This window comes from Neoarius graeffei, chromosome 20, assembly GCF_027579695.1.
Source record: "Neoarius graeffei isolate fNeoGra1 chromosome 20, fNeoGra1.pri, whole genome shotgun sequence".
Lineage (NCBI taxonomy): Eukaryota > Metazoa > Chordata > Actinopteri > Siluriformes > Ariidae > Neoarius > Neoarius graeffei.
In genome coordinates this window covers 2,763,776-2,785,209 of record NC_083588.1, presented here as the reverse complement: position 1 = coordinate 2,785,209, position 21,434 = coordinate 2,763,776, and the positions used below count along the sequence as shown (strand labels likewise).

At 43.7% G+C, this 21,434-nt stretch overlaps 1 protein-coding gene across 1 annotated transcript in view; it reads right to left on the bottom strand.

Annotated features, from left to right (window-relative positions):
• Positions 1–235: 235 nt before the first annotated feature.
• The window catches only part of grin2aa (glutamate receptor, ionotropic, N-methyl D-aspartate 2A, a), a 204,618-nt gene continuing 183,419 nt past the window's right edge, over positions 236–21,434 (bottom strand). Inside the window, exons 9-12 of the mRNA XM_060901097.1 lie at positions 14,339–14,499; positions 4,985–5,172; positions 3,444–3,682; positions 236–2,032 (exon numbers count right to left, since the gene is read on the bottom strand). Of these exons, the coding sequence (XP_060757080.1) occupies positions 236–2,032; positions 3,444–3,682; positions 4,985–5,172; positions 14,339–14,499 (2,385 nt within the window). The remainder of the gene's footprint in view (positions 2,033–3,443; positions 3,683–4,984; positions 5,173–14,338; positions 14,500–21,434) is intronic.

Sequence of the window (21,434 nt, the reverse complement as noted above, 5' to 3'; positions counted from 1 at the left end):
CTGACTAACCGGGCTTTCATAGCTTGCCCAGGAAATATTTGCTTTCCTACAGTGTAAATAACAAATGCTGAAAACCTTTGGCAAGGGCTATTCAGGAGGATGACTACTGATAAATGAAAAAAGTGATAGCTGCAAAAGAGAGTACTTGAGTACTTAGCAGTTTGTCCTTTTAACATGTGGCTGACTATGGTGCCCTAAGTGAATAATAATTTTTCAATTATACAGTGACAGAGCATTAAACGTCTGACTCAAGGCTAGGTATTTTCTTATACACTCGTCTATTGCTGAACTGAGAAGAACTGAGGACCCGAGGAGCTGAGTACGCACTCGTCTTGTTGGCTACATAAGGCATCGCATGCTCTGAAATATACAAGTCATTGGGTATTCGACCATCCCTGGAACAGTATGAAGCGTTGGACTTCACGGAGGACCTCAGATTGTTTTCGTTCCTCGTTTTGATAGAAGCAAATTGTTTGTAAATGTCAGACGAGCTCCTGCCATGGACCAGGCGCATGTCATCCCGTATTGCCTGCATGAATGGGTTGTCCGTCGGATGATCGGGGTAAAGTGACTTGCTGCGCTTGCTCTCCTCCAAGTTGTGGTTGAAAAGCATGGACCTGCTGCCAAACAGTTTGTCAGACTTGCTGAACAGGTTTCCGTACGAGCCGTCCTCCAAGAAGCGGTCCTTCTCTTTGAGGCTGACGCTGCGTGCCGGTCTGTTGAGGTCAACCTCTTTGGGTTTCTCCAGCATGATGTTGTCGACAGAGTGCTGACGGCTAAGCCGAAGCTTGTTCCTCTTCTGCACGTGAGGCCCGTCCGTCTGGGGCCAGTAATGGCTGAACAAGTCATCTTGCTGCATGCTGGGACTCATCATGGCCTCCTGCAACATCTGATCTTCACTGATGTCATACAGGTTGCACATGTGGACACAGGCCTCGCAGCGGTTGTACGGTGAGCGCATGGGGCCATAGGGCCCTGTCGCATAGTTGGGGACCTTTGACAGGCAACTCCGGCAGTGGGTTTGTTTGTAGCGGTCGTTGCTTTCATGCGGACTGAGGTTCTTGTCCTTTAAGTTGTAATGCTTGTTGAAGACATTGTCTGGCAGGAGGTCCACGTCAGTATGATGGAGAGGGCTGCTGTTCAAATGGATGATGGGCTGGTCGCATTTTCTGTAGTTGTCATTATGGTCAGAGTACATTTCGGGGAAATCCAAATCATCAGTTGCAAGGCCTCTGTTCTCTCTGTAATGCACAGGTTCCGAGTGCAGACTCAGCTCCCGTTCAGAGTCTATGGTGTAGATTTTTTCTCGTCCTGTTCCGCCCTGCTTATTTTTTAAGTAGGACAGCTCCACTTCGCTGCAATCCCTAGGGTATTTTGACGTCATCGATCTTTTTTTTAAGCTGTCCTTGGGCTTCAGGTGCTTGTTGTTCTCAGGATCCTTGTAAGAGGCGGCTCTGCTCGAGCAGTCAGAGATGTCGGAGTGGGCTGCCTCCTCTGGCAGGTAGCGTTGACTCTTCATGGACAGACGGGGGTCTGGAACCAGCATGTCGGGTGTCTGGCTTTGTCTTAATGTATCCACAGACTTTTTCCACAGAGCCCTGGGTTTGGCAGCAGTCTGAGCTGCATCTGCACTCATAGCCACCTCGACGGTGTTGGGGTTGGACTCGTTCAGCGTCAGTGGGTGTTGACCTTGGAAGATGTAGTTGTTCAGGTGATCTTTGTGCCGATTAGCCAGGTAGCTCTGGACGTCGCTGGAGTCAGCATAGACGTCTTTCTGGGCATAGCTTCGGTTGTCAGTGTAGACAAAGTTTCCTTTCTCCGACATCAGATCCATGATCATGGGCCCGGCTGAGTGCATGAACTCACCACTGCGTTTAGGCGAGTTTACCCTCGAACCACTCAGGTTGGTCATGTTTGTCATCTGCTTGGCTGACTTGATGAGCTTCAGCATGTTGGCCTGAGGGCTAAAATCCAAGTCAGGGGACTTTTTCTTCATATCAATATGGACACCATGAATGCAACTCCAGATACCCTACAAAAAGTAAGAGGGAACATCAACACAATGTCCAAGACAAAAAAAAAAAAAAAGAATAAAACACTGCTGTCTAGGTTTTAAGAAACACAATAAATCAATATTTTAAAAACACTGTTTTCACACTTTTTGCTGACAAATCTGTCAATATGTCTTTTCACAAACTTTTACACTGCATGACCTCAACAGCGTCAGTCAGCCAAGGCCTCCACCTCGTACCAAGCTCCACCAGGAAGTTCTACCAAAACAGAGCTCTAACTGCACTTCCGGAAAGAGCTGTAATCTTCATTCAACAGTCTCGAGCCAGGAATAATGAATAATAGCTCGTTCTAAACTGAATATCCAGCACCAATCGGTTTGCACTGAGTTCATTTTCCATTCAGACTGAGGCCACATCAGTGAAGAAGGGCGTGTCTGAGTTGGGTGATGAATGGAATGAATGCACGATGCATCCTGAAGCTTTCGCTTGTTTACTTACTGTCTGATGCAGCCACATTCATTCTCCTAATTTATCTACAGTACAAACACTGAAACTGGGAACTAATTTAGAGTTTTGGAAAATTGGAAAAAAAATAATCACTGTATCATGATGAAGAGTTCTTCACAGTGAGAATGTTTTCACCACAAACGTAACATTGTTTTCGATTCATTTGGACTAATACAATACACTCACTGGCCACTTTAATAGGAACATGTTCCTGATTCTAAGATCCCTGTTCTTGGCTGCAGGAGTGGAACCCAATGTGATCTTCTGTCTGCTGTTGCATGCTGAAATGCTTTTCTGCTCACCACGGTTGTAAAGAGTGATTATATGAGTTACTATATCCTTCCTGGAAAAAACAGAAGCTCGAACCACCTCAAATCTGTCCATTTTCTGATCTCTGATCCTCTCTTACTAGCAAGACGTTTGCTTTGTTTCCACCCACAGAACTGTCGCTCACTCACTCGATGTTTGTTTTTCGCACCATTCTGTCTGTGTAAACTCTAAAGACTGTTGTTTGTGTGTGAAAACCCCAGGAGATCAGGAGCAGTTTCTGAAATATTCGAACCAACACCCATGCCACAGTGAAAGAAAGTCACTGTGAGAGCACAATTTTTCCCCATTCTGATGTCTGAACATTGTAAACATTAACTGAAGCTCTTGATTTGGATCTGTGTGATTTTATGCATCAAGGGATCGGCTGATTAGAGAACCGCAGAAAACAGCTGCAGGTGGATGGATGGGTAGGTATACCTAATAAAGTGGCCAGTGGGTGTATATACACAAGCAATTTATAGTGATGCACAGCATTATCAGGAAAACCGAGGCAAAGAATGATGGACTTTTCATGAAAAAATTATCTGACTGCTCAGTGCGATAAACACTGGGACGGAGTGCAAAGGACAGGAAGGTTCAGGTTTTAGTATTTACCCTGCTGATGGAGAAGAGCAGGCCTGGCTTTCCGGAACACACTCCTGTGAAGCAGTAGCGAAGCCTCCAGTAGAACAGATGCTCCCACACGAAGGTGATTAGACTGAGACCCATCGCCGTAGCCAGCATATAAAATACCCCAGCCATGTTGTCTACATCCAGCTGACTGCTCATGACCTCGTTCTTTTCATTGTGGCAGATCCCTGTCAGCCACTGGGCCTCCAGTTCCTCCATTTCACCTGCACACACACACACACACACAGAAGGCTATCAATCATCCCTTACACACTTCAGCGAGCGCCGCTATCACCATACTGGAGGAATATTGTCTTGTCGTGAAACTTTCAGTGGAGAGGATGAGTCGAATACACACTCCAGCGTCGGCCATATGCTGGCTCCGTGCAAGTCTGTCAAAATGATTATTCCATCATTTATAAATGTTTACATTAGCCAGGTGGTGCATGGAGATGCCAACTGATGACCGATTTCATCATTTCATTTCAAAGCGCTTGATATAAAATGCTGAGTTTATTGATCAGCACAGCTCAGATTAAAAACATGAAAAGCAGGAGAATTTTCCAGAAACTCAAACTGCTGAGAAATCTTCACTGACCATCTTGGGGCCATTGCATATTTCGAAAATTTTTAATAATTTTTCAGAACTTGCATAAAACGAGGCGCTAATGCATGTGGCTTTTGAAATAAAAATAGTTCAAAGGAATTACATGAATAACATGAGCTGAAGCCACTGGGTTTGCACACTCGTTCGACACAGATAAGAAAAAAGGGAATACATTAGAATATATAACCAGTCAAAGAGGCATTCTGGTTCCTTCCATGAAGTAAAAAATAATCATAAAAAAAAAATAAAAATAAACATCAAAAAGATATTCATGAACTTGAAATCCTGGGCTTGAGAAGTCCAGAGAGGGGCCAGTGTTGTCTGCTATTTATTTATTTGTTTATTTATTTATTCATTCATTCTTTTATTTCATCAGGCTAGACCATAAACATTTAAAACACCTGATTCCATGAAGTCGCCACATTTCCACGAATCTACCGAATGCATAATTTGAAACTGCGAGTTCTTGAATATGACAAAAAAATTTTTTACACTCGCATGAGATGTTTTTTGATGATTCGATAAAGCAATATTTTGCAAAATTGATACAGAAGCACATTTTTCGCATTTAAGTCACATGACATGAACAAACAGAAACGTGACCTTTGTGGAAAAAACCCCCAGATCATTCACAATTATGTCAAATTTTTAAAAACATTGCTTCTATTTTGCATAAAAGTCCAACGGAAACCCGGCAAGTGTCACTCATGAAGTTTCCATCAGTTGACGTCACAGCCGAAGACTTTCCTGACGCACAATGGACGCAAGATTGAAACTTTGGTTTGTCAGAGTCACATCATGGTGTTCATATGGTCACATCTCGCCAAATGAGGTTCATGAGAAAAGTGAACACTTCATAAAGAAGCTCCTGCACGGAGTCTCAGTCAGGGAGGATTTAAAGAAAAGGAAAGTCACTCACCGTCACCGATGATGGCTAAGATGGCCAGGTCCACTTGACGTTTCCAGTGGGAGCCTTTCTGCAACGCAATGCCGTAACCTGTAGTCGCAAAGATGTAACCGCTTCCAATGGTCACGAGCTTGCAGCCTTCATCCCGGCCGGCCATGTAGTTCAGGACGGCCGCGTCGTAAATAAAAGCGTCCAGTTTGCTGAGAGAAACAAAGGAGTGGCATCATTTAAACCAAACAGGGATGATGTGAAACTGGTACAGTTCTGGTTTTCTTTCCCTCAAACACAGAGCGGCTACAAGGAAAGTTCCAGGCTCGGATTCTGAGCATTTCATTTGAGAAGGGTTTTCTCTCCAGTGTTACGTTATTTTTGTATGTTTTATAAATAATATTAGGCATATCAGGTGAAAATTCAAATTCAGTCCAAATTGTTTGAATTCAGAATTGAATGCAGGACAACAGATTTTTTTTTACAGAATTAAAAGATGTTTATCCGTTCTTGAGATATTACAAATCAAAGATTGAAGAAACGGCTTAATTTTTATTAAACGGCCATAATATTCTGTATGAGGATCACATGGTCCAAAATGGGCCTCATTAACCAATGAGATCAAATGTTGTTTTTTTTCCTCATAACTTCTATTTTTCAAGATATTTACATGGAAATTGGCAGGAACATAGATGGTTGGATACTAAAGACAAAGTTTGAAAAATTAGTTAAAACTACTTATGCAGATTAGTATTTAATTAGCATTAATTATGCTAATTAGATTAAACCATTAAATTGGTACACTCAATAAAAAGTAATAAAATATTATTTCTAATCCCCTCTTTGTGCTCTGTAACCCTTTGTATTTCTCAGTAGAGCTGACTCGTGTTTATATGAAAGAATATAAATGATTATTTTGATTAATATTCACAGCTTTCAAGACGAACCTCGAAAAAAACTGTCTGATCCACATCCAATAAACAATCCACATTAACTCAACTGAAATTGACACTCACATTTCTGACTTTTGGTTTTTTAAAATCTCATTCTGACCACTAAGAGCTCAATATTTTTCATCAAAACAACTCCAGTTATATTCTAAAATAGTGATTTATTTACAGGAATTGGTTTGATTTGAAAAAATAAGGAGGTAAAGCGATGAAAACTCACTTCAAGTCTCCTGTGAATCAGAACATCAAAACTATCAGATGGAAAATTTTGCTGAATCCTTCATCAGAAACAGTGAGAGCAAGAGAACATCACTGTAAAAGTGATCTGATTGATATTGACAAGTAATCCAGCGAGAAACCAATCAGGAGAGAGAGAGAGAGAGAGAGAGAGAGAGAGAGAGAGAGAGAGAGAGAGCCTGACCGCTTTCCTGTGACTCAAAAAGAAAAGCACCGGCAGTTTCCTGATGTCCTGCGAGCAGAGTTTTTATTCTGTTGTACTGACTTCAACCTGCCGTTACTCCCAAAGTACTGAACAGATCTTAACCAGATACATTTCTTTGGAAAGCAGAGATTATAAGCTTTTTAATGAGAGGATTCATCATAGAAAATATTCAAGAGTGAAGCAATGACAGGTTTGGAAACTTTGATGATCGTCTGGATGGACAAGTTTCACAGCACGGCCAGCGAGCGCGTCTGATACGGCAAATAATATCATCATTGTCCAAGTACGAGCATGAGTACGTCCTCCCCAATCCAGCTATATTTCATACAGTAAATAAAAAGAAAATAATTTCTCCTTCTGGAATACAACAGAAGAGTGTTTTGTGGAAGACATTTTCCTGGTGAGATTCTCTGATTAAAGTCTCAAAGTCGTCACCTGGAAAATGAAGCATGTCACACTGTACCAGTAGGGATGCGTTTCTCACAAGTCGTGACCTACAGTAATTATTCATGGACAAGACGAGCGGCTCAGAGGTTCAACAAACAGTGAATCATCGAACATGCTGAAAGTGCTGCTGTATTTAAGATGAACAGAAAATTAATCAGGAATGACATTTATTTCTCCAAAGAGCAACAAAAAATTCATCTGAGGAATGTGTACTAGTTTCGTTTGAAATGATGTGATAAACAATTTGAGTATTACATCGACTGTTGCTTCAAAATAAATCCAGAATTATGTCGCAAACCGAAACACACAGGAGATGAGTCGATTCAGAGTCAAATCACTTTCTTACTGTGGGAGAGTTCACATTCGGAAGTGAACCCAGACCACGTTGCTCAGAGGTTCTCAGATACGAGTGTCATGGCCTCACCTTCTGAACCATGATGGAGAACACACCAGGGTTTTGTTCAAACACACTGAACATGGTGGATGTGGAAGAATCGAATGGGTTCGCACGAGAGAGAGAGATTTCACTCTAGCCTGCGCTTGCATTGTTGTTTGCTTTCCTTCAAATCTGTGGAGAAAGTGTGTGTGCTTGTTCATCTGCTTGTTCCATGCCTTCTAGAGGACAGAAGAAGGAGTGTGTGACCTCTTGATGGGTAGAAGAGCGCTTGAAAAGGGCGACTCGGAGATCCTCAGAGCGCTGACCCCTGACACGGCGAGTCCAAAGGAATCAAACTAATCCCTCCATCACAAGCTGATGAGCCAAATGCCTCCAACCCCGAAACGAGACAGAACTGCTAACAGGCCCACACACACATCCTCTCACACACACACTGAGGCAAGAACGTCTCCAAGTCTGCCTAATGAGTGACATTTGGAGCTGATGTTAGCAAGTTGTTCTTTTCTCCTGCTCCACTTTGTCTAAAGCCCTTCATTATATTGACATTCTGACATTTCACTCGTGTCAAACACAACTCCAGGGTTCAGATCCGTGTCCACTGTTTACTTCGATGAGCCTGTTATGATGTTGCAGCCCTACATGAATTTGTACAAGGATGATATCTGAGACATGATACATGATATCTACACCGAGCGATGAACATGTGAAAACACAGCCGATATTTTATTCATGTAATGATATATCATGTGACGATAAATCGTGATCCAAATTTATGACGGTTTGAATCGATGAAAGAACAAATGAATCATGATTATCATCAGACTGCGTAATCTTTTAGTTTATCTGAGCTGTAATTGTGTTGTTTAGACAGCAGAGGGTGTACAAAAGTGGGAATACATGTGACTTCACCGTAGGCAGAAGTAACTCAGCTCTAATGCTGTGACAAACACAAAAACAGATGTAAAGTGTCAAAGAGCTGCTGTGTGACTGTGTTCAAACAGATTTAATAAGAAATCAGAGCTCTCTCTCTTTTTACAGGCTGCTGAAAGATAAAGAAAAGCAAAGCAAATAGATGAAGTAGAAATCTTTATCAAAGTTTATCAAGAAAAGGAATATTTGTGATAAACGTTTCTCATTTTTAATAAAAGCAATATTTTAAATTAATAGGATATTTAACAGTTATTCCCCGAAATCAAGTCGCACATGAGCTGATGGCCAATGAGGTGTGTAGCACCAAGATTGAGTGGAATAACTGTTTTATTCTATCCACAGTCACTGGATTTTGAGAAACAGAGCGTTTTTATTTTTAGCAAATTCGATAAATAAAAACTTTATACAAAACGTCCGACAAAATAATTTCCGCTTAGAATGTAAACAAACCGGCGAAAGGACAGTCGCAATTTGTGAAAAATGTGATAATAATAATAATTCTTGAAAAATAAAAAAGATATGTTCTTACCATCAAATACTTTCCTTCCATATTTTGTTGCTTTTTTTTTGTTTTTTGGGGTTTTTTTTGTTTCCAAGTCAAGTTTTTATTTCGTCCACGGTTGGTTCAGTAACACGCTCTGCCATTTTGGTTTTCCTCTACTCACAGTATATGAGCTGTGTGGCAGTGGGAGCATGGCCGAGCGTCAGTCTGTGAATGGAGGGCGGAGTCAGGGAAGGTGAGTGGTCGTATTGCTACACCTGTTGTCAATTAACGTGTGTTTGTGCTGAAAAGCAAAAATAAAAGGAATAACTCAGAAGCAAACAACCACCTGCCATACTTCTGTGCTCCACCCACATCCGGAAATTGTCTCCAGTGGTGCTGAAACCCGGGAATGCAGAAGGGAACAGACCCATGGAGTCCTCGCCATTCAAAGACCTTATCCATGCCCTCACCACAGCACAGCAGAACCAGCATCAAGCGCTGATCGCCCTCCAAAAGGAGCAAGAACAATGGTTCAAAGCCTTGGTGCTGGCCCAGCAAGAAGACCGCCAGGCGTTTCGGCACCTGCTCACGTCGGCAGGGTCCACGACCGCCACTGGAGCGGACCCTCCCCACCTCACCCTAACGAAGATGGGTCCGCATGACGATCCAGAAGCCTTCCTCGCGCTCTTTGAGCAAGCAGAGGAGGCGTGGGGTTGGCCAGTCGAACAGCGTGCAGAGTGCCTCCTCCCCCTGCTGACGGGCGAGCCGCAGCTTGCTGTGTTGCAGCTCCCCGCCGACAGCTGGCTCGTGTACGAGCACCTCCGAAGAGCCATCCTCCAGCATGTCGGCCACTCCCCAGAGCAACAGCGGCATTGCTTCCGCTCACTGCGCTTGGAGGAAGTTGGCCGGCCGTTCACGTTCGGGCAACAACTCTGGGACGCCTGCCAGCGGTGGCTGAGGGCAGACGACCGCAATGCCGAGGGAGTTATTGACCTGGTGACACTGGAACAATTCCTCGCGCGACTTCCGGAAGGAACGGCAGAGTGGGTCCAGTGTCATCGTCCGGCGTTGCTGGATCAAGCTATCGAGCTGGCAGAGGACCACATGGTGGCAGTTCCGACGGCAAGAAGACATGTTTCCTCTTCTCCTCTTTCCTCTCTCTCTCCCTCTGCTTCCTGTGCTCGCCCCGTTCCTCAGCCGCAGAGGCGGGGGCCGGCTCCCCCCCAGCCTTCCCCGTGCGCCCGTGGTGTCCTCCCATTTTTCCCTTCCTTGTCTGTGTCTTCTCCCCCCCCAGGTGAGTGATGTCCGTAACACCGGTGCAGAGGAAGAGCCTGGACTGGTGTGCTGGCGCTGCGGGGAGCAGGGACATCTCCAAAATCAGTGCCCCACGATGGAGGTGGGCACGGTGGTCCGGGTCCCCGACGCGCCAGAAACCGCCCTCGATTGGGCCAGAGCATATTGTATACCGGTAAGTGTCCAAGGGGATATGTACCAGGCTTTGGTGGATTCCGGCTGTAACCAGACCTCAATCCACCATAGCCTGGTGCAAGGTGAGGCACTGGGGAGACCACAAGTGGTGAAGATGTTGTGTGTGCACGGGGATGTTCACAACTACCCTTTAGTGTCTGTCCACATTCTGTTTCGGGGTGAAAAGCATAGTGTAAAGGTGGCGGTTAACCCTCGTCTAACCCATTTTCTGATTTTGGGGACTGATTGGCCGGGTTTTAAGGAGTTAATGACACACATAGTAAGGAGTGGGTCCTGCAGTAATCCGTCTGGGGAAGACCCCGGACTAGCATTGGTGGGAGAAGCTGTCACAGAGCCGTCTATGTCAGCACCGCGTCAGGACAATACGTGGAGTGAGGAGCACCCCGCCCCTCCTCCCTCTCTCGGGGATTCCCTTGGGGATTTCCCGTTAGAGCAGTTGCAAGACGGGACTCTGCGGCATGCATTTGACCAAGTGAGAGTAATCGATGGTCAAATTCTCCAGCCAAATGCGACGCCAGCCTTCCCCTACTTTTCTATTATTAAGGATAGGTTATACCGAGTGATGCAGGACACTCAAACTGGCAAAAAGATAACACAGTTATTAATCCCAAAGAGCCATCGGGAACTCATATTCCAGGCGGCTCACTTTAATCCCATGGCCGGACACTTAGGGCAAGATAAAACACTAGCCTGAATAATGGCCCAGTTCTATTGGCCAGGGATTCATGGGGATGTCCGTTGGTGGTGTGTGGCATGCCGCGAATGCCAATTAGTAAATCCCGCGGCCACTCCAAAAGCGCCTTTGCGCCCTCTCCCTTTAATCGAGACCCCTTTTGAAAGAATTGGGATGGATCTTGTCGGGCCATTAGATCGGTCGGCACGGGGATATCGCTTTATTTTAGTTCTGGTGGACTATGCAACGCAATATCCGGAGGCAGTGCCTCTCTGCAATATCTCAGCACGCAGTATTGCGGAAGCGCTCTTCCGCTTTATCTCCCGGGTTGGGATTCTGAAAGAAATCCTGACAGACCAAGACACTACATTTATGTCACGCACACTGCGTGAGCTGTATGGATTACTGGGGATTAAGCCTATCCGCACCAGCACCTATCACCCACAAACTGATGGCTTAGTGGAACGTTTTAATCGAACTCTCAAAAACATAATTTGTAAGTTCGTAAGTAAAGATGCACGTAATTGGGATAAGTGGCTCGAGCCCCTGTTCTTTGCAGTACGAGACGTCCCGTAAGCCTCCACAGGTTTTTCACCATTTGAATGATTATATGGGCGTAAGCCGCGTGGCATTTTGGACGTGCTAAGTGAAAATTGGGAAGAGGGACCTTCATCTAGTAAGAACAAAATTCAATATGTTCTCAACCTGCACGCAAAACTCCACACACTCACGCAGTTAACCCAGGAGAATTTGTGGCAGGCGCAAGAATGTCAAATCCAACTGTACGACAGGGCACGTGCATTAGAGAGTTCACACCGGGAGACAAAGTACTCGTATTATTGCCCACGTAGAGCTCCAAATTGGTCGCCAAGTGGCAAGGGCCCTTCGAGGTCACACGGCGAGTTGGGGACATCGACTATCAGCTAAGGCAAATGGACAGGGGTGGGGCATTGCAAATTTACCACCTCAATCTATTAAAATGTTGGAATGAGGCGGTCCCTGTGGCATTGGTGTCAGTAATCCTGGAGAAGGCGGAGCTGGGGCCGGAGGTTCAAAAAAGAAAATTGACATTGCCAACCACTCCGGTCCCTTGTGGAGACCACCTCTCCTCGGCCCAGTTCACGGAGGTAACCCAGTTGCAGAAATAATTTTCCGACGTGTTTTCGCCCCTGCCTGGCCACACCCACCTCATAGAACGCCACATTGAGATGCCCCCGGGGGTGGTAGTGCGCAGCCGCCCTTACCCCCTGCCCGAACACAAAGAAAAGGTGGTCCGGGATGAACTCGAGGCCATGCTCGAAATGGGCATAATTGAGGAGTCCCACAGTGACTGGAGCAGCCCAGTGGTTCTGGTCCCCAAGACCAGTGGGTCAGTTTGATTCTGTGTGGACTATAGAAAAGTCAACACAGTGTCTACATTTGATGCATACCCAATGCTTTGCATTGACGAGTTGCTTGATCGATTAGGCACTGCTCATTTTTATTCGACACCGGATTTAATGAAGGGACATTGGCAGATCCCTTTGACTCCACTGTCCTGAGAGAAAACGGCCTTTTCCACACTGTTTGGCTTACACCAATTCGTCACACTTCCTTTTGGGTTATTTAGGGCTCCCGCAACATTCCAGCAGCTCATGGACAGGGTTCTCTGGCCCCACACCACCTACACAGCTGTGTATCTCGATGATATTATCATGTATAGCAATGACTGGCCGCGGCACCTCAAACACCTTAGGGCCGTCCTAAAGTTGCTGAGGCAGGCGGGTCTCACAGCTAACCCAAAGAAGTGTACAATTGGGTGGGTGGAAGGATGGTATCTGGGTTTCCACTTAGGCCATGGGCTGGTGTGTCCCCAAATTAATAAGACAGCAGCGATTGCGGCCTGCCCAAGGCCCAAGACCAAAAAGGGGGTGAGACAGTTTCTGGGGCTGGCTGGCTACTCTTGTAGGTTCATAATTATTTGGACGTCACCAGCCTGCTGACTGATCTCACTAAAAAGGGAGCACCAGATCCGGTCCAGTGGATGGAGCAATGCCAACAGGCTTTCTCTAGGGTAAAGGCTGCATTGTGTGGGGGGCCACTGTTACACTCCCCTGACTTTTCTTGCCCCTTTATTTTATAGACAGACGCACCGGACAGAGGGCTGGGGGCCGTTGTGTCCCAGAAGGTGGAGGGGGAGGAGCGTCCTGTGCTGTACATTAGCCGGAAGCTGTCAATGGGGGAAGGCAGGTACAGCACGAGAGAGAAAGAGTGCCTAGCCATCAAGTGGGTGGTCCTTGCCCTCCGGTACTACCTACTGGGATGACCTTTCACCTTCTGTTCGGACCACATGCCACTCCAGTGGCTCCACCGCATGAAGGATACCAATGCGCAGATCACCCGTTGGTATCTTGCCCTCCAGCCATTCAAATTCAAGGTGATCCACAGGTCGGGGGTGCAGATGGTGGTGGCGGACTTCCTGTCCTGTCCGGGGGGGAGTCCGCTGCAGGCTGGACAGCTCCCCGGCCTGAGTCGGGCTGTGGGGATATGTGGCAGCGGGGGCGTGGCCGAGCGTCGGTCTGTGAATGGAGGGCAGAGTCAGGGAAGGTGAGTGGTTGTATCGCTACACCTGTTGTTAATTAACGTGTGTTTGTGTGTCTCTTACAGTGACGGCGCCCTATAAAAGGAGAGAGAGGAGGGGAGATCGCTCCTGAGAACTTGATAGTAGTCTGTGTGTGTGTGTGTGCTGAAAAGCAAAAATAAAAGGAATAACTCAGAAGCAAGCAACCGCCTGCCGTACTTCTGTGCTCCACCCACATCCGGAAATTGTCTACAAGCTGATATCCTAGTATCTGATTAGAGTAGCCAATCAGAGCACGGGATTGCTCATATCCAGTGAATGTGGATAGAATAAATGTTTTATTCCAACTTTTACAAATGTGGGTAACTAATTATTGTTGGATATGAAGGAAATGAAACAAAAGGTTTGTTTTTAGTTTAATAAAAGGAATATTTAAGTTGATTAAAAAAACAGGAAAATAAATGTTGCATTTTATTTGGGGGAAAAATTCCTTTAATTTAATAATTTTTTTTAAATATCATGAATCAAATCGGATTGAATGGTGAATCTGGTGACTCATTACATGTTTGGTTTGGCCTGTATATATTTATCATAGCTGTTAGCATGTTGTAATCAGGGCCGTCACTCAGAGATGGGTTCACTGCTCGTAGTGAGGGTTTAATGCCAAAAATGTGCACTTTGGGTTCCAGGCCTCAGAAATAACGTCAGACTTGAACGAAAGAACTTAAACATGGGGGAAAATGACATTTGAGGAGACGCATCACTATCAATGACACGATCTCAGAGAAGGAATTCTTTTGAAATTGAATCCTAAAGTTGACTTGGATACAGATCGTTCTACAAAAGCTTGTCCAGTTTCTACAGCTCTAATGCTGCTTCCTGTGTGTCCTTATTTCCATCCTTCAGTCCATTTTTTTAATCTCAACATCATGACTCATGAAGTGATCACTTCCTGTTTAGGAGTGTGTGTGTGTGTGTGTGTGTGTAAGCTGAGATGCTCTCCTCACCCGGTCTTCAGGCTGACCAGTGCATCCATCACTCCAGTCTGATGATACTTCACCATGTACTGGTGCATGTCTGGATAGTTCTTCCGGATGTTCCTCTCCGTGCTGCCGTTAGGAACCGTCCCGAATCGGAAGGGTGGAGAGTATGAGTATGGGCTCTGGAACTGCCGACAGGAAAAAAAAAAAACGACTTCATAAAATAATACAAATCAGGCATAATAAAAATCAATTAAAGTGTCTGGAAGAAGAAACACTCAGTCTCACACACACACATACACACACACACACACAAGGCTGTTCTGAGCATTCGCAGCAAGATTGTCAGTGAAAAGATGATTAGCTTCATCTTGTTTTATTGTAAGCGACGACATTTAAGACAACAGTGTTTTTATTTTGTATATTTTGTTTAATACGGAATTATATTTAAAGTAAAAATACTACAAAGGACCAATAAAAAAATAGTTGTTCAGCTCTCAGTGTGCACGTTCTCTCAGTATCGCTCTCAGGAAATCCATCATCATGCAGAGAGGTTTATTTGTCTTTAGTATGAACAGAGACCAGGGCAAAGCTCCAGGATGTGATAAACCGGGTCCCAAGATTGAGTCGGGATTCATTTTCCTGACAGAGACGTCTGAAGTCATTCTGATCGATTCACATGAACAAGCGACCTCTTGAAGATGTCCCACATCCACCTCACGTCTTTCATTCCAGCTGGTTGATTTGAGCTTCAAAAATCCACTGATTGGTGAACATGAAGCCTAGAGCAGGGCTGGAACCTGAAACAGGACCTTACATACTGTAAAAACCATAAAACCACCATGTCTCGAACATGTCCTTTGAAAGGTTGTCGAAGTAGTTCTCAGACTTGGTTTCAGAGGGAAATGAGTGAAAAGAACAAGTGCTTCCTGGTGTGTCCTGATCCTGAAGAAAGATCTCCAGGTACTTTTCAAGAAGGTAAACTCGAAAAACAGACACTCAGTCTATAAAAAAAAAACCCAGACATGACAGATTCAGACAGGATGGAAATCCTCTGGAGGGATTTTCCAGGAATAATGACTTCACTTTATCCCATAAAAGCTGTCAAACCAAATCATGACTCGAGTTGGAAAGTTGGAAAGCGTCAACTCCTGTCGCGAGTTCTTTCTTTTACTTGCTGAAAAGCTTTAGTCTTGAATTGTGTGTGAATTTGATTGCTCTGTTTGCATAATACATCGCTGAACAAACCCGCGGCAACTCCCAGCATTTTATTAAATATAGGAATGCATTTTTAGCTATTTTGTCACTGCTATAGCAAGTTATGAGTGTTTGAAATATGCTCTGTAATATATCAGTCCATATGTCAAAGCAATGGCCATAAACGAGATTTGTTGAGACCTGTGCGAGACATTGTAGGACAGAAGTAAAACGTACAGCGGAAATCAAAGTGACCGACATCTGCCAACGTCGTCAAAAGACGCGCGCGCCCTCTTTCGAATGCTGATGTAATCAAGCCGGAAGTTTTGTTTGTTTTGATAGCAATCAGAAAAGTTTGAACAAAGTAGGCAGTAATCGTCATTTAAACTCATTTTTGTGCAATATTTTGTTTGGAAAACAGTTTTCAAAATGGTGGCGCTGACACCTGGCTGACACTTCAGGTTTCGAAGTCTCGCACAAGTCTCGTGAAGATCGCGCGGATAAGTGATGCCTGCCGTGGACCAAATGAACCAAATTCAACATGGCTAAAAACCGAACAGGCCGATATAATAGTATAATATTTAATTGCAATTAGTTGCCAATAGGAGTCACGATATAACGTTACTAAAACCCAAAACGTAATTGAATAACATGTTAATTAAGAAATAAAGCGAGTTTAAAAATGACTTCAGTTCTCCTTTAAAAGCGCCATCAAAAAACGAATCCTACGAGTGACGCAGTGTGCAAGTGTCATCTTTGTGAACAATAGCGTTAAACAGCATTTAGTTATCTCCTCCATTTAACGACATTTAAATTTTTTGATTTTTGATTTTTTTACATAGATATATACATTTTTTCCCGATTGTTTTTAAAAGAATATTTTTATTGCAATCCATTTTTTGTTACTGTCTATTCCTGACTTTTTTTTTTTAATCTGTAAGCTAGGGTTAGAACATGTAAATTTCCCCAATGAGAGATGAATAAAATTAATTTTATCTTTAATATTGTGTCTTATATCAGACCTTCTTGATATTATGATGTATATTTGATCTTCACCATTCTAGTCGCTTAATGTTTGTTTTTTAATATTTTTAATTTACATCTTTTTTTAGTTCGAATGTATTTGTTATGAGTCTTTGGGTCATTGGACATAAGATAAATAAAGCCATGACTGATTGATTGATTGATTGATTGATTGATTGATTGATTGATTGATTGATTGATTGATTGATTGATCAGAGACACTCTGTAGTGGAGATAATCAGCAACTCCACGTCATATCATGTCCACCTTGAAGAGAACTCCACTACTCCTTGAAACATTTGCTTCCTTACATGCAGGAGAACCTTCTCCATCCAGAACAAGTGTTTTGAGCCCAATTTCACACACCACTTCTTTATCATTCATCTCCACCGGCCTGGAGTCGACGGATAATTACTGTGATTTAGTGAAATCGATCAACACACATCTTTATAGCTTACTCTCTGTGTGTGTGTGTGTGTGTGTGTGTGTGTGTGTGTGTGTGTGTGTGCGCGTGCGTGCGTGTGTGTGTGTGTGTGTGTGAGATCGAGTGTCCACTCTTGTTAAGAGCCTGTTAGCGGTATGTTGGAGTGTCACTGTGTGAACAGAATAACAATGAACACAATCACAATCCTGACAGCTCACCAGCTGCATTATAGATGGTGTCTGTTTGCAATTTATTAAAGGATTCTACTTGTGTGTACAAAAAAAAGCACATCCTGTAAGTCAGGAATAAATGGATAAAAAGGAAAACATTAGGGTTTTTTTTGTGGTAATTTCTGTGATATAAGAGGAACAAAGCACTTCAGGATGTGCTGTGATCAGAATATCATCAACTTCAGGGTTTTCATATTCACCATGTTTCTGTTAATCTGCTTCAGCTGTGATCTGAAATTACGAACGAAACAATCAGTCATGGAAACGTGAATTTTGAAAAAAAAACCCTCAAATATCATCCACAAACAATAAAGTATATTCAAAACAATATGAGGTGCTTTTTCCGACGATCCGACTGAAACACGATCACGGCGACTGCAGTGGCTGCAATCGAAAGATGGTGAAAGGAAAAAAAAACAGTTTCAATCACATCACACCACATCACTCAGTGGAAACATACAATTCACAAATTGTGTTTTGTCAACGGTTTTTTAAATCACTGCAATTTTGTACAACGCTTCAGTCGAAGCCTGGCTTGTGACTCGGCTTCATCACACCACTTCATTGTTGATTATTTTCCCAGCACAGCACCGTCTTCTTCTCTATAAAACATGCATGTGTATCATCCGATATTATCGTTGAACATGTGCAGAAAACAATAACGAAAATCTGTGAAAGGAAACTAACCAATTCCTTCTGACCAATCGGAATCCAGAATCATCACACTGTGGTGTCGAGTGAATTACAGGATGAGGAGTGGTTTCTTTAAAGAAAAAAAAGAAAAAAAAGAAAAAAAGCTCCATTTTCATTTTTTCCTTTATTAATGCTCTTTTTATAAACACGACGGGAGAGAAAATAGATATTTATTTTGGAATATGAAATAAGGCTGCAGTTGTGTTTATTTCCAGGCGCCATGTGATTCGGGTATAAATTACAGCAGGAATAAAAAAAAGAAAAAGTAAACACTCTGCTTCATTAATGCTGGAGAGAGAAAGAGAGAGAGAGAGACACACACACAGAGAGAGAGAGAGAGAGACACACACACACACACACACACACACACACACACACAGACACACACACACAGAGAGACACAGACACACACACACACACACACACACACAGAGACACAGACACACACACACACACACAGAGAGACACAGACACAGACACACACACACACACACACACACACACACACACACACACACACACACACACACACACACAGAGAGAGACACAGACACACACACACACACACACACACACAGAGAGAGAGAGACACAGACACACACACACACACACACACAGAGAGACACACACACACACACACACACACACACACACACACAGAGAGAGAGAGAGAGAGAGAGAGAGAAACTGGAGCTCTTGCTTTCTCATGTGTATTCACTCTGTGTCCAGCTCACGACTTGTCTGATCGTACTTCAGCACTTTGGTTCTTTGTCACACTACTTTTTAATGAGGATAATTAAGTCAGAGGAATTGTATTTTTCTAAAAATACTCGTCAACTTTGTGACATTTTCATATTTTGAATCACCTTTATCGAGAAAAACAACAACACCGTATTTGACTCAGGAAGTCAGTTCAAAGACAATGCATAAATTTTACACCATTCAATATTGAGAACGAATTTAATAACTCTTGAACATGTTGGGTGCCAAATTTTTTGCAGCAATGTCTGAGATAGTGGGGACAGTGGGGACAGTGGAGATAGTGGAGACAGTAGGGAGAGCAGAGACAGTGGGGACAGTGGAGACAGAGAAGACAGTGGAGACATTGGGGACAGTGGAGATAGAGGAGACAGTGGGGACAGCAGAGACAGTGGAGACATTGGGGACAGTGGAAATAGTGGAGACATTGGGGACAGTGGAGATAGTAGAGACAGTGGGGACAGTGGAGATAGAGGAGACAGTGGGGACAGCAGAGACAGTGGAGACATTGGGGACAATGGAAATAGTGGAGACATTGGGGACAGTGGAGACAGTGGGGAGAGTGGAGATAGAGGAGACAGTGGGGACAGCAGAGACAGTGGAGACATTGGGGACAGTGGAAATAGTGGAGACATTGGGGACAGTGGAGATAGAGGAGACAGTGAGGAGAGTGGAGATAGAGGAGACAGTGGGGAGAGTGGAGATAGAGGAGACAGTGGGGAGAGTGGAGATAGAGGAGACAGTGGGGAGAGTGGAGATAGAGGAGACAGTGTCAGGGTGTCTGCAGGCTTGAACATGTTCAATTTAAGACTTTTTAAGACCTTTTTAAGGCCATAGCAGGTTAAATTTAAGACTTATGCCGCACAAAAAAAATAAAGAAAATTGGAAGAGCCTGAATTACTTTCGAAATAACAAAATTTATTATCATTCACCAATGAACTCATTACATCCCTAGGGTACGCTCTTGCATTAATGAGGAACTAAGTTGCAGTGGAGCCAAAGACATCCCGCAAATCACTTGAGGATGAGGCATTCGATTCCGTATGGTTTGCATGTTGTAGCGTTACAGTTCGCACAGAGTTAGCTGATACACCGTCTCGAGATGTGCTTGGACCTGACAACGGTGAACAAAATTGAGTGATGGCATGCGATTGTTGCAGACTTTTATGGGCAGCCTGGTGCTTCTCCGCTTTCGCGTGCGATTCCGGTACCTTTACACCCAGGGTGCTGAGTTTGAGTTTTCTTTTGCACAATGTGCAGTACGCCTCAAACGGATTGTTTGGTACACGTTTTAACCAGTCTACGAAATCATTGCGTTCAAGCCAGCAGTCGTTAAACTTGCATTTGCCCATTTTGCTACAAACCGTGACAATAGGGCTGTGCGATATGGGAAAAAAATTTTCTCCATTTCACAATATACGATATATATCTCGATATATTTAAATCTCCTCTAAAGGACCCCATGAAATCTAACTTTTACTCTTTACTGTTTTCACTACAATCCCTGCAGATTAAATAACACTCTTGGTTAACTTTACAGGTGGTTTTCAACAACACACTTTAAATTTTCATGTTCGTGATTAATCACAATTGAATTGAAATAAGACTATTTTTATTCAACAAAGATGTGGCACAAACTGCAAAAACAATCTTGAAAATTGCAACAAAGGGGCAACACAATACAGAGCTGCTCAGAGCTCAAATCAATAAAGTGCAGCCCAACACTGAGAAAGACATTTAGCCTAAATAAGAAAAGTGCTCTTTCATTAAATTATTTTAAAAAATAGATCTCCAAGCTATTAACCTGACTACTGAGAATCACTGGAACATTCACAATAGAGAGAGAGATTGAGGGAGAGAAGAGAGAGATCTGCAAAACATCATTTTTCTCTTTGCACACTTTTGAACTGAGTGTTTTCTGGCTCTGCCTCTCAGATGTGTATAATTCCAGTATTGCCTTCTCTGTAAAATGTCTGCGACCAGGCAACTCATATTTGGGATCGAGGGTGTTTAGTAATTTTTGAAAGCCTGTTTTTTTCCACTATACTAATTGGGATCATGTCTTCGGCAATGACGTTAGTGATTGCATCCGTTATAGCTCTCCATCTCTGACTCGGTTTCTCATATGGGGGGGGGGGGGGGGGGGGGGGGCTTTGGAGAAAGAGGCCGCTATGGTCATTTGTTTAGCTCGTGGGGGGTTTTAGCTCGTGGGCAAGTAGTTTGGAATTTAAGAGACTCTTCATACTGTACCAGGTGAGTTTCAGGTGATGGAACATATTTGTAGTGCTGCTGCCTTTCGTGATGACAGTTTTTTTTTTTGCACACTTTACAAACTGGCATTTGCTGTTCCACGTCCTCCTCGTGATATCCAAAAAAATGCCAGATGACTGACCCCTTACTAGTTCTTTTAGGAACCAATTCGTCCGCTTCCATTTTTAATTTGTCGCTGAAATTGACAGAGCTTACACGGTAGCCTACGCAACACCAGCAATTGCATGAACTGAGTCAGCGCTGTAAACTGGAACTAGGAAATCTTCCCGCCGGCAGTGTTGCCAGATACTGCTGACGTTTTCCAGCCCAAAATATGTTCAAAACCCGCTAAAACGCACTTAAAACCGCCCAATCTGGCAACACAACCGAAACTAGAAAATCTTCCCGGAAGTTCCTTTCAGCACCTAGATGCTAACCAATCCCGGGTGACATTTAGGTGCTGAAAGGAACTTCCGGGAAGATTTTTTACGTGCAGAATAATTCTGCACGTAACCTAGGTCTTAAATTGCCCAAATGAGATTTTAGA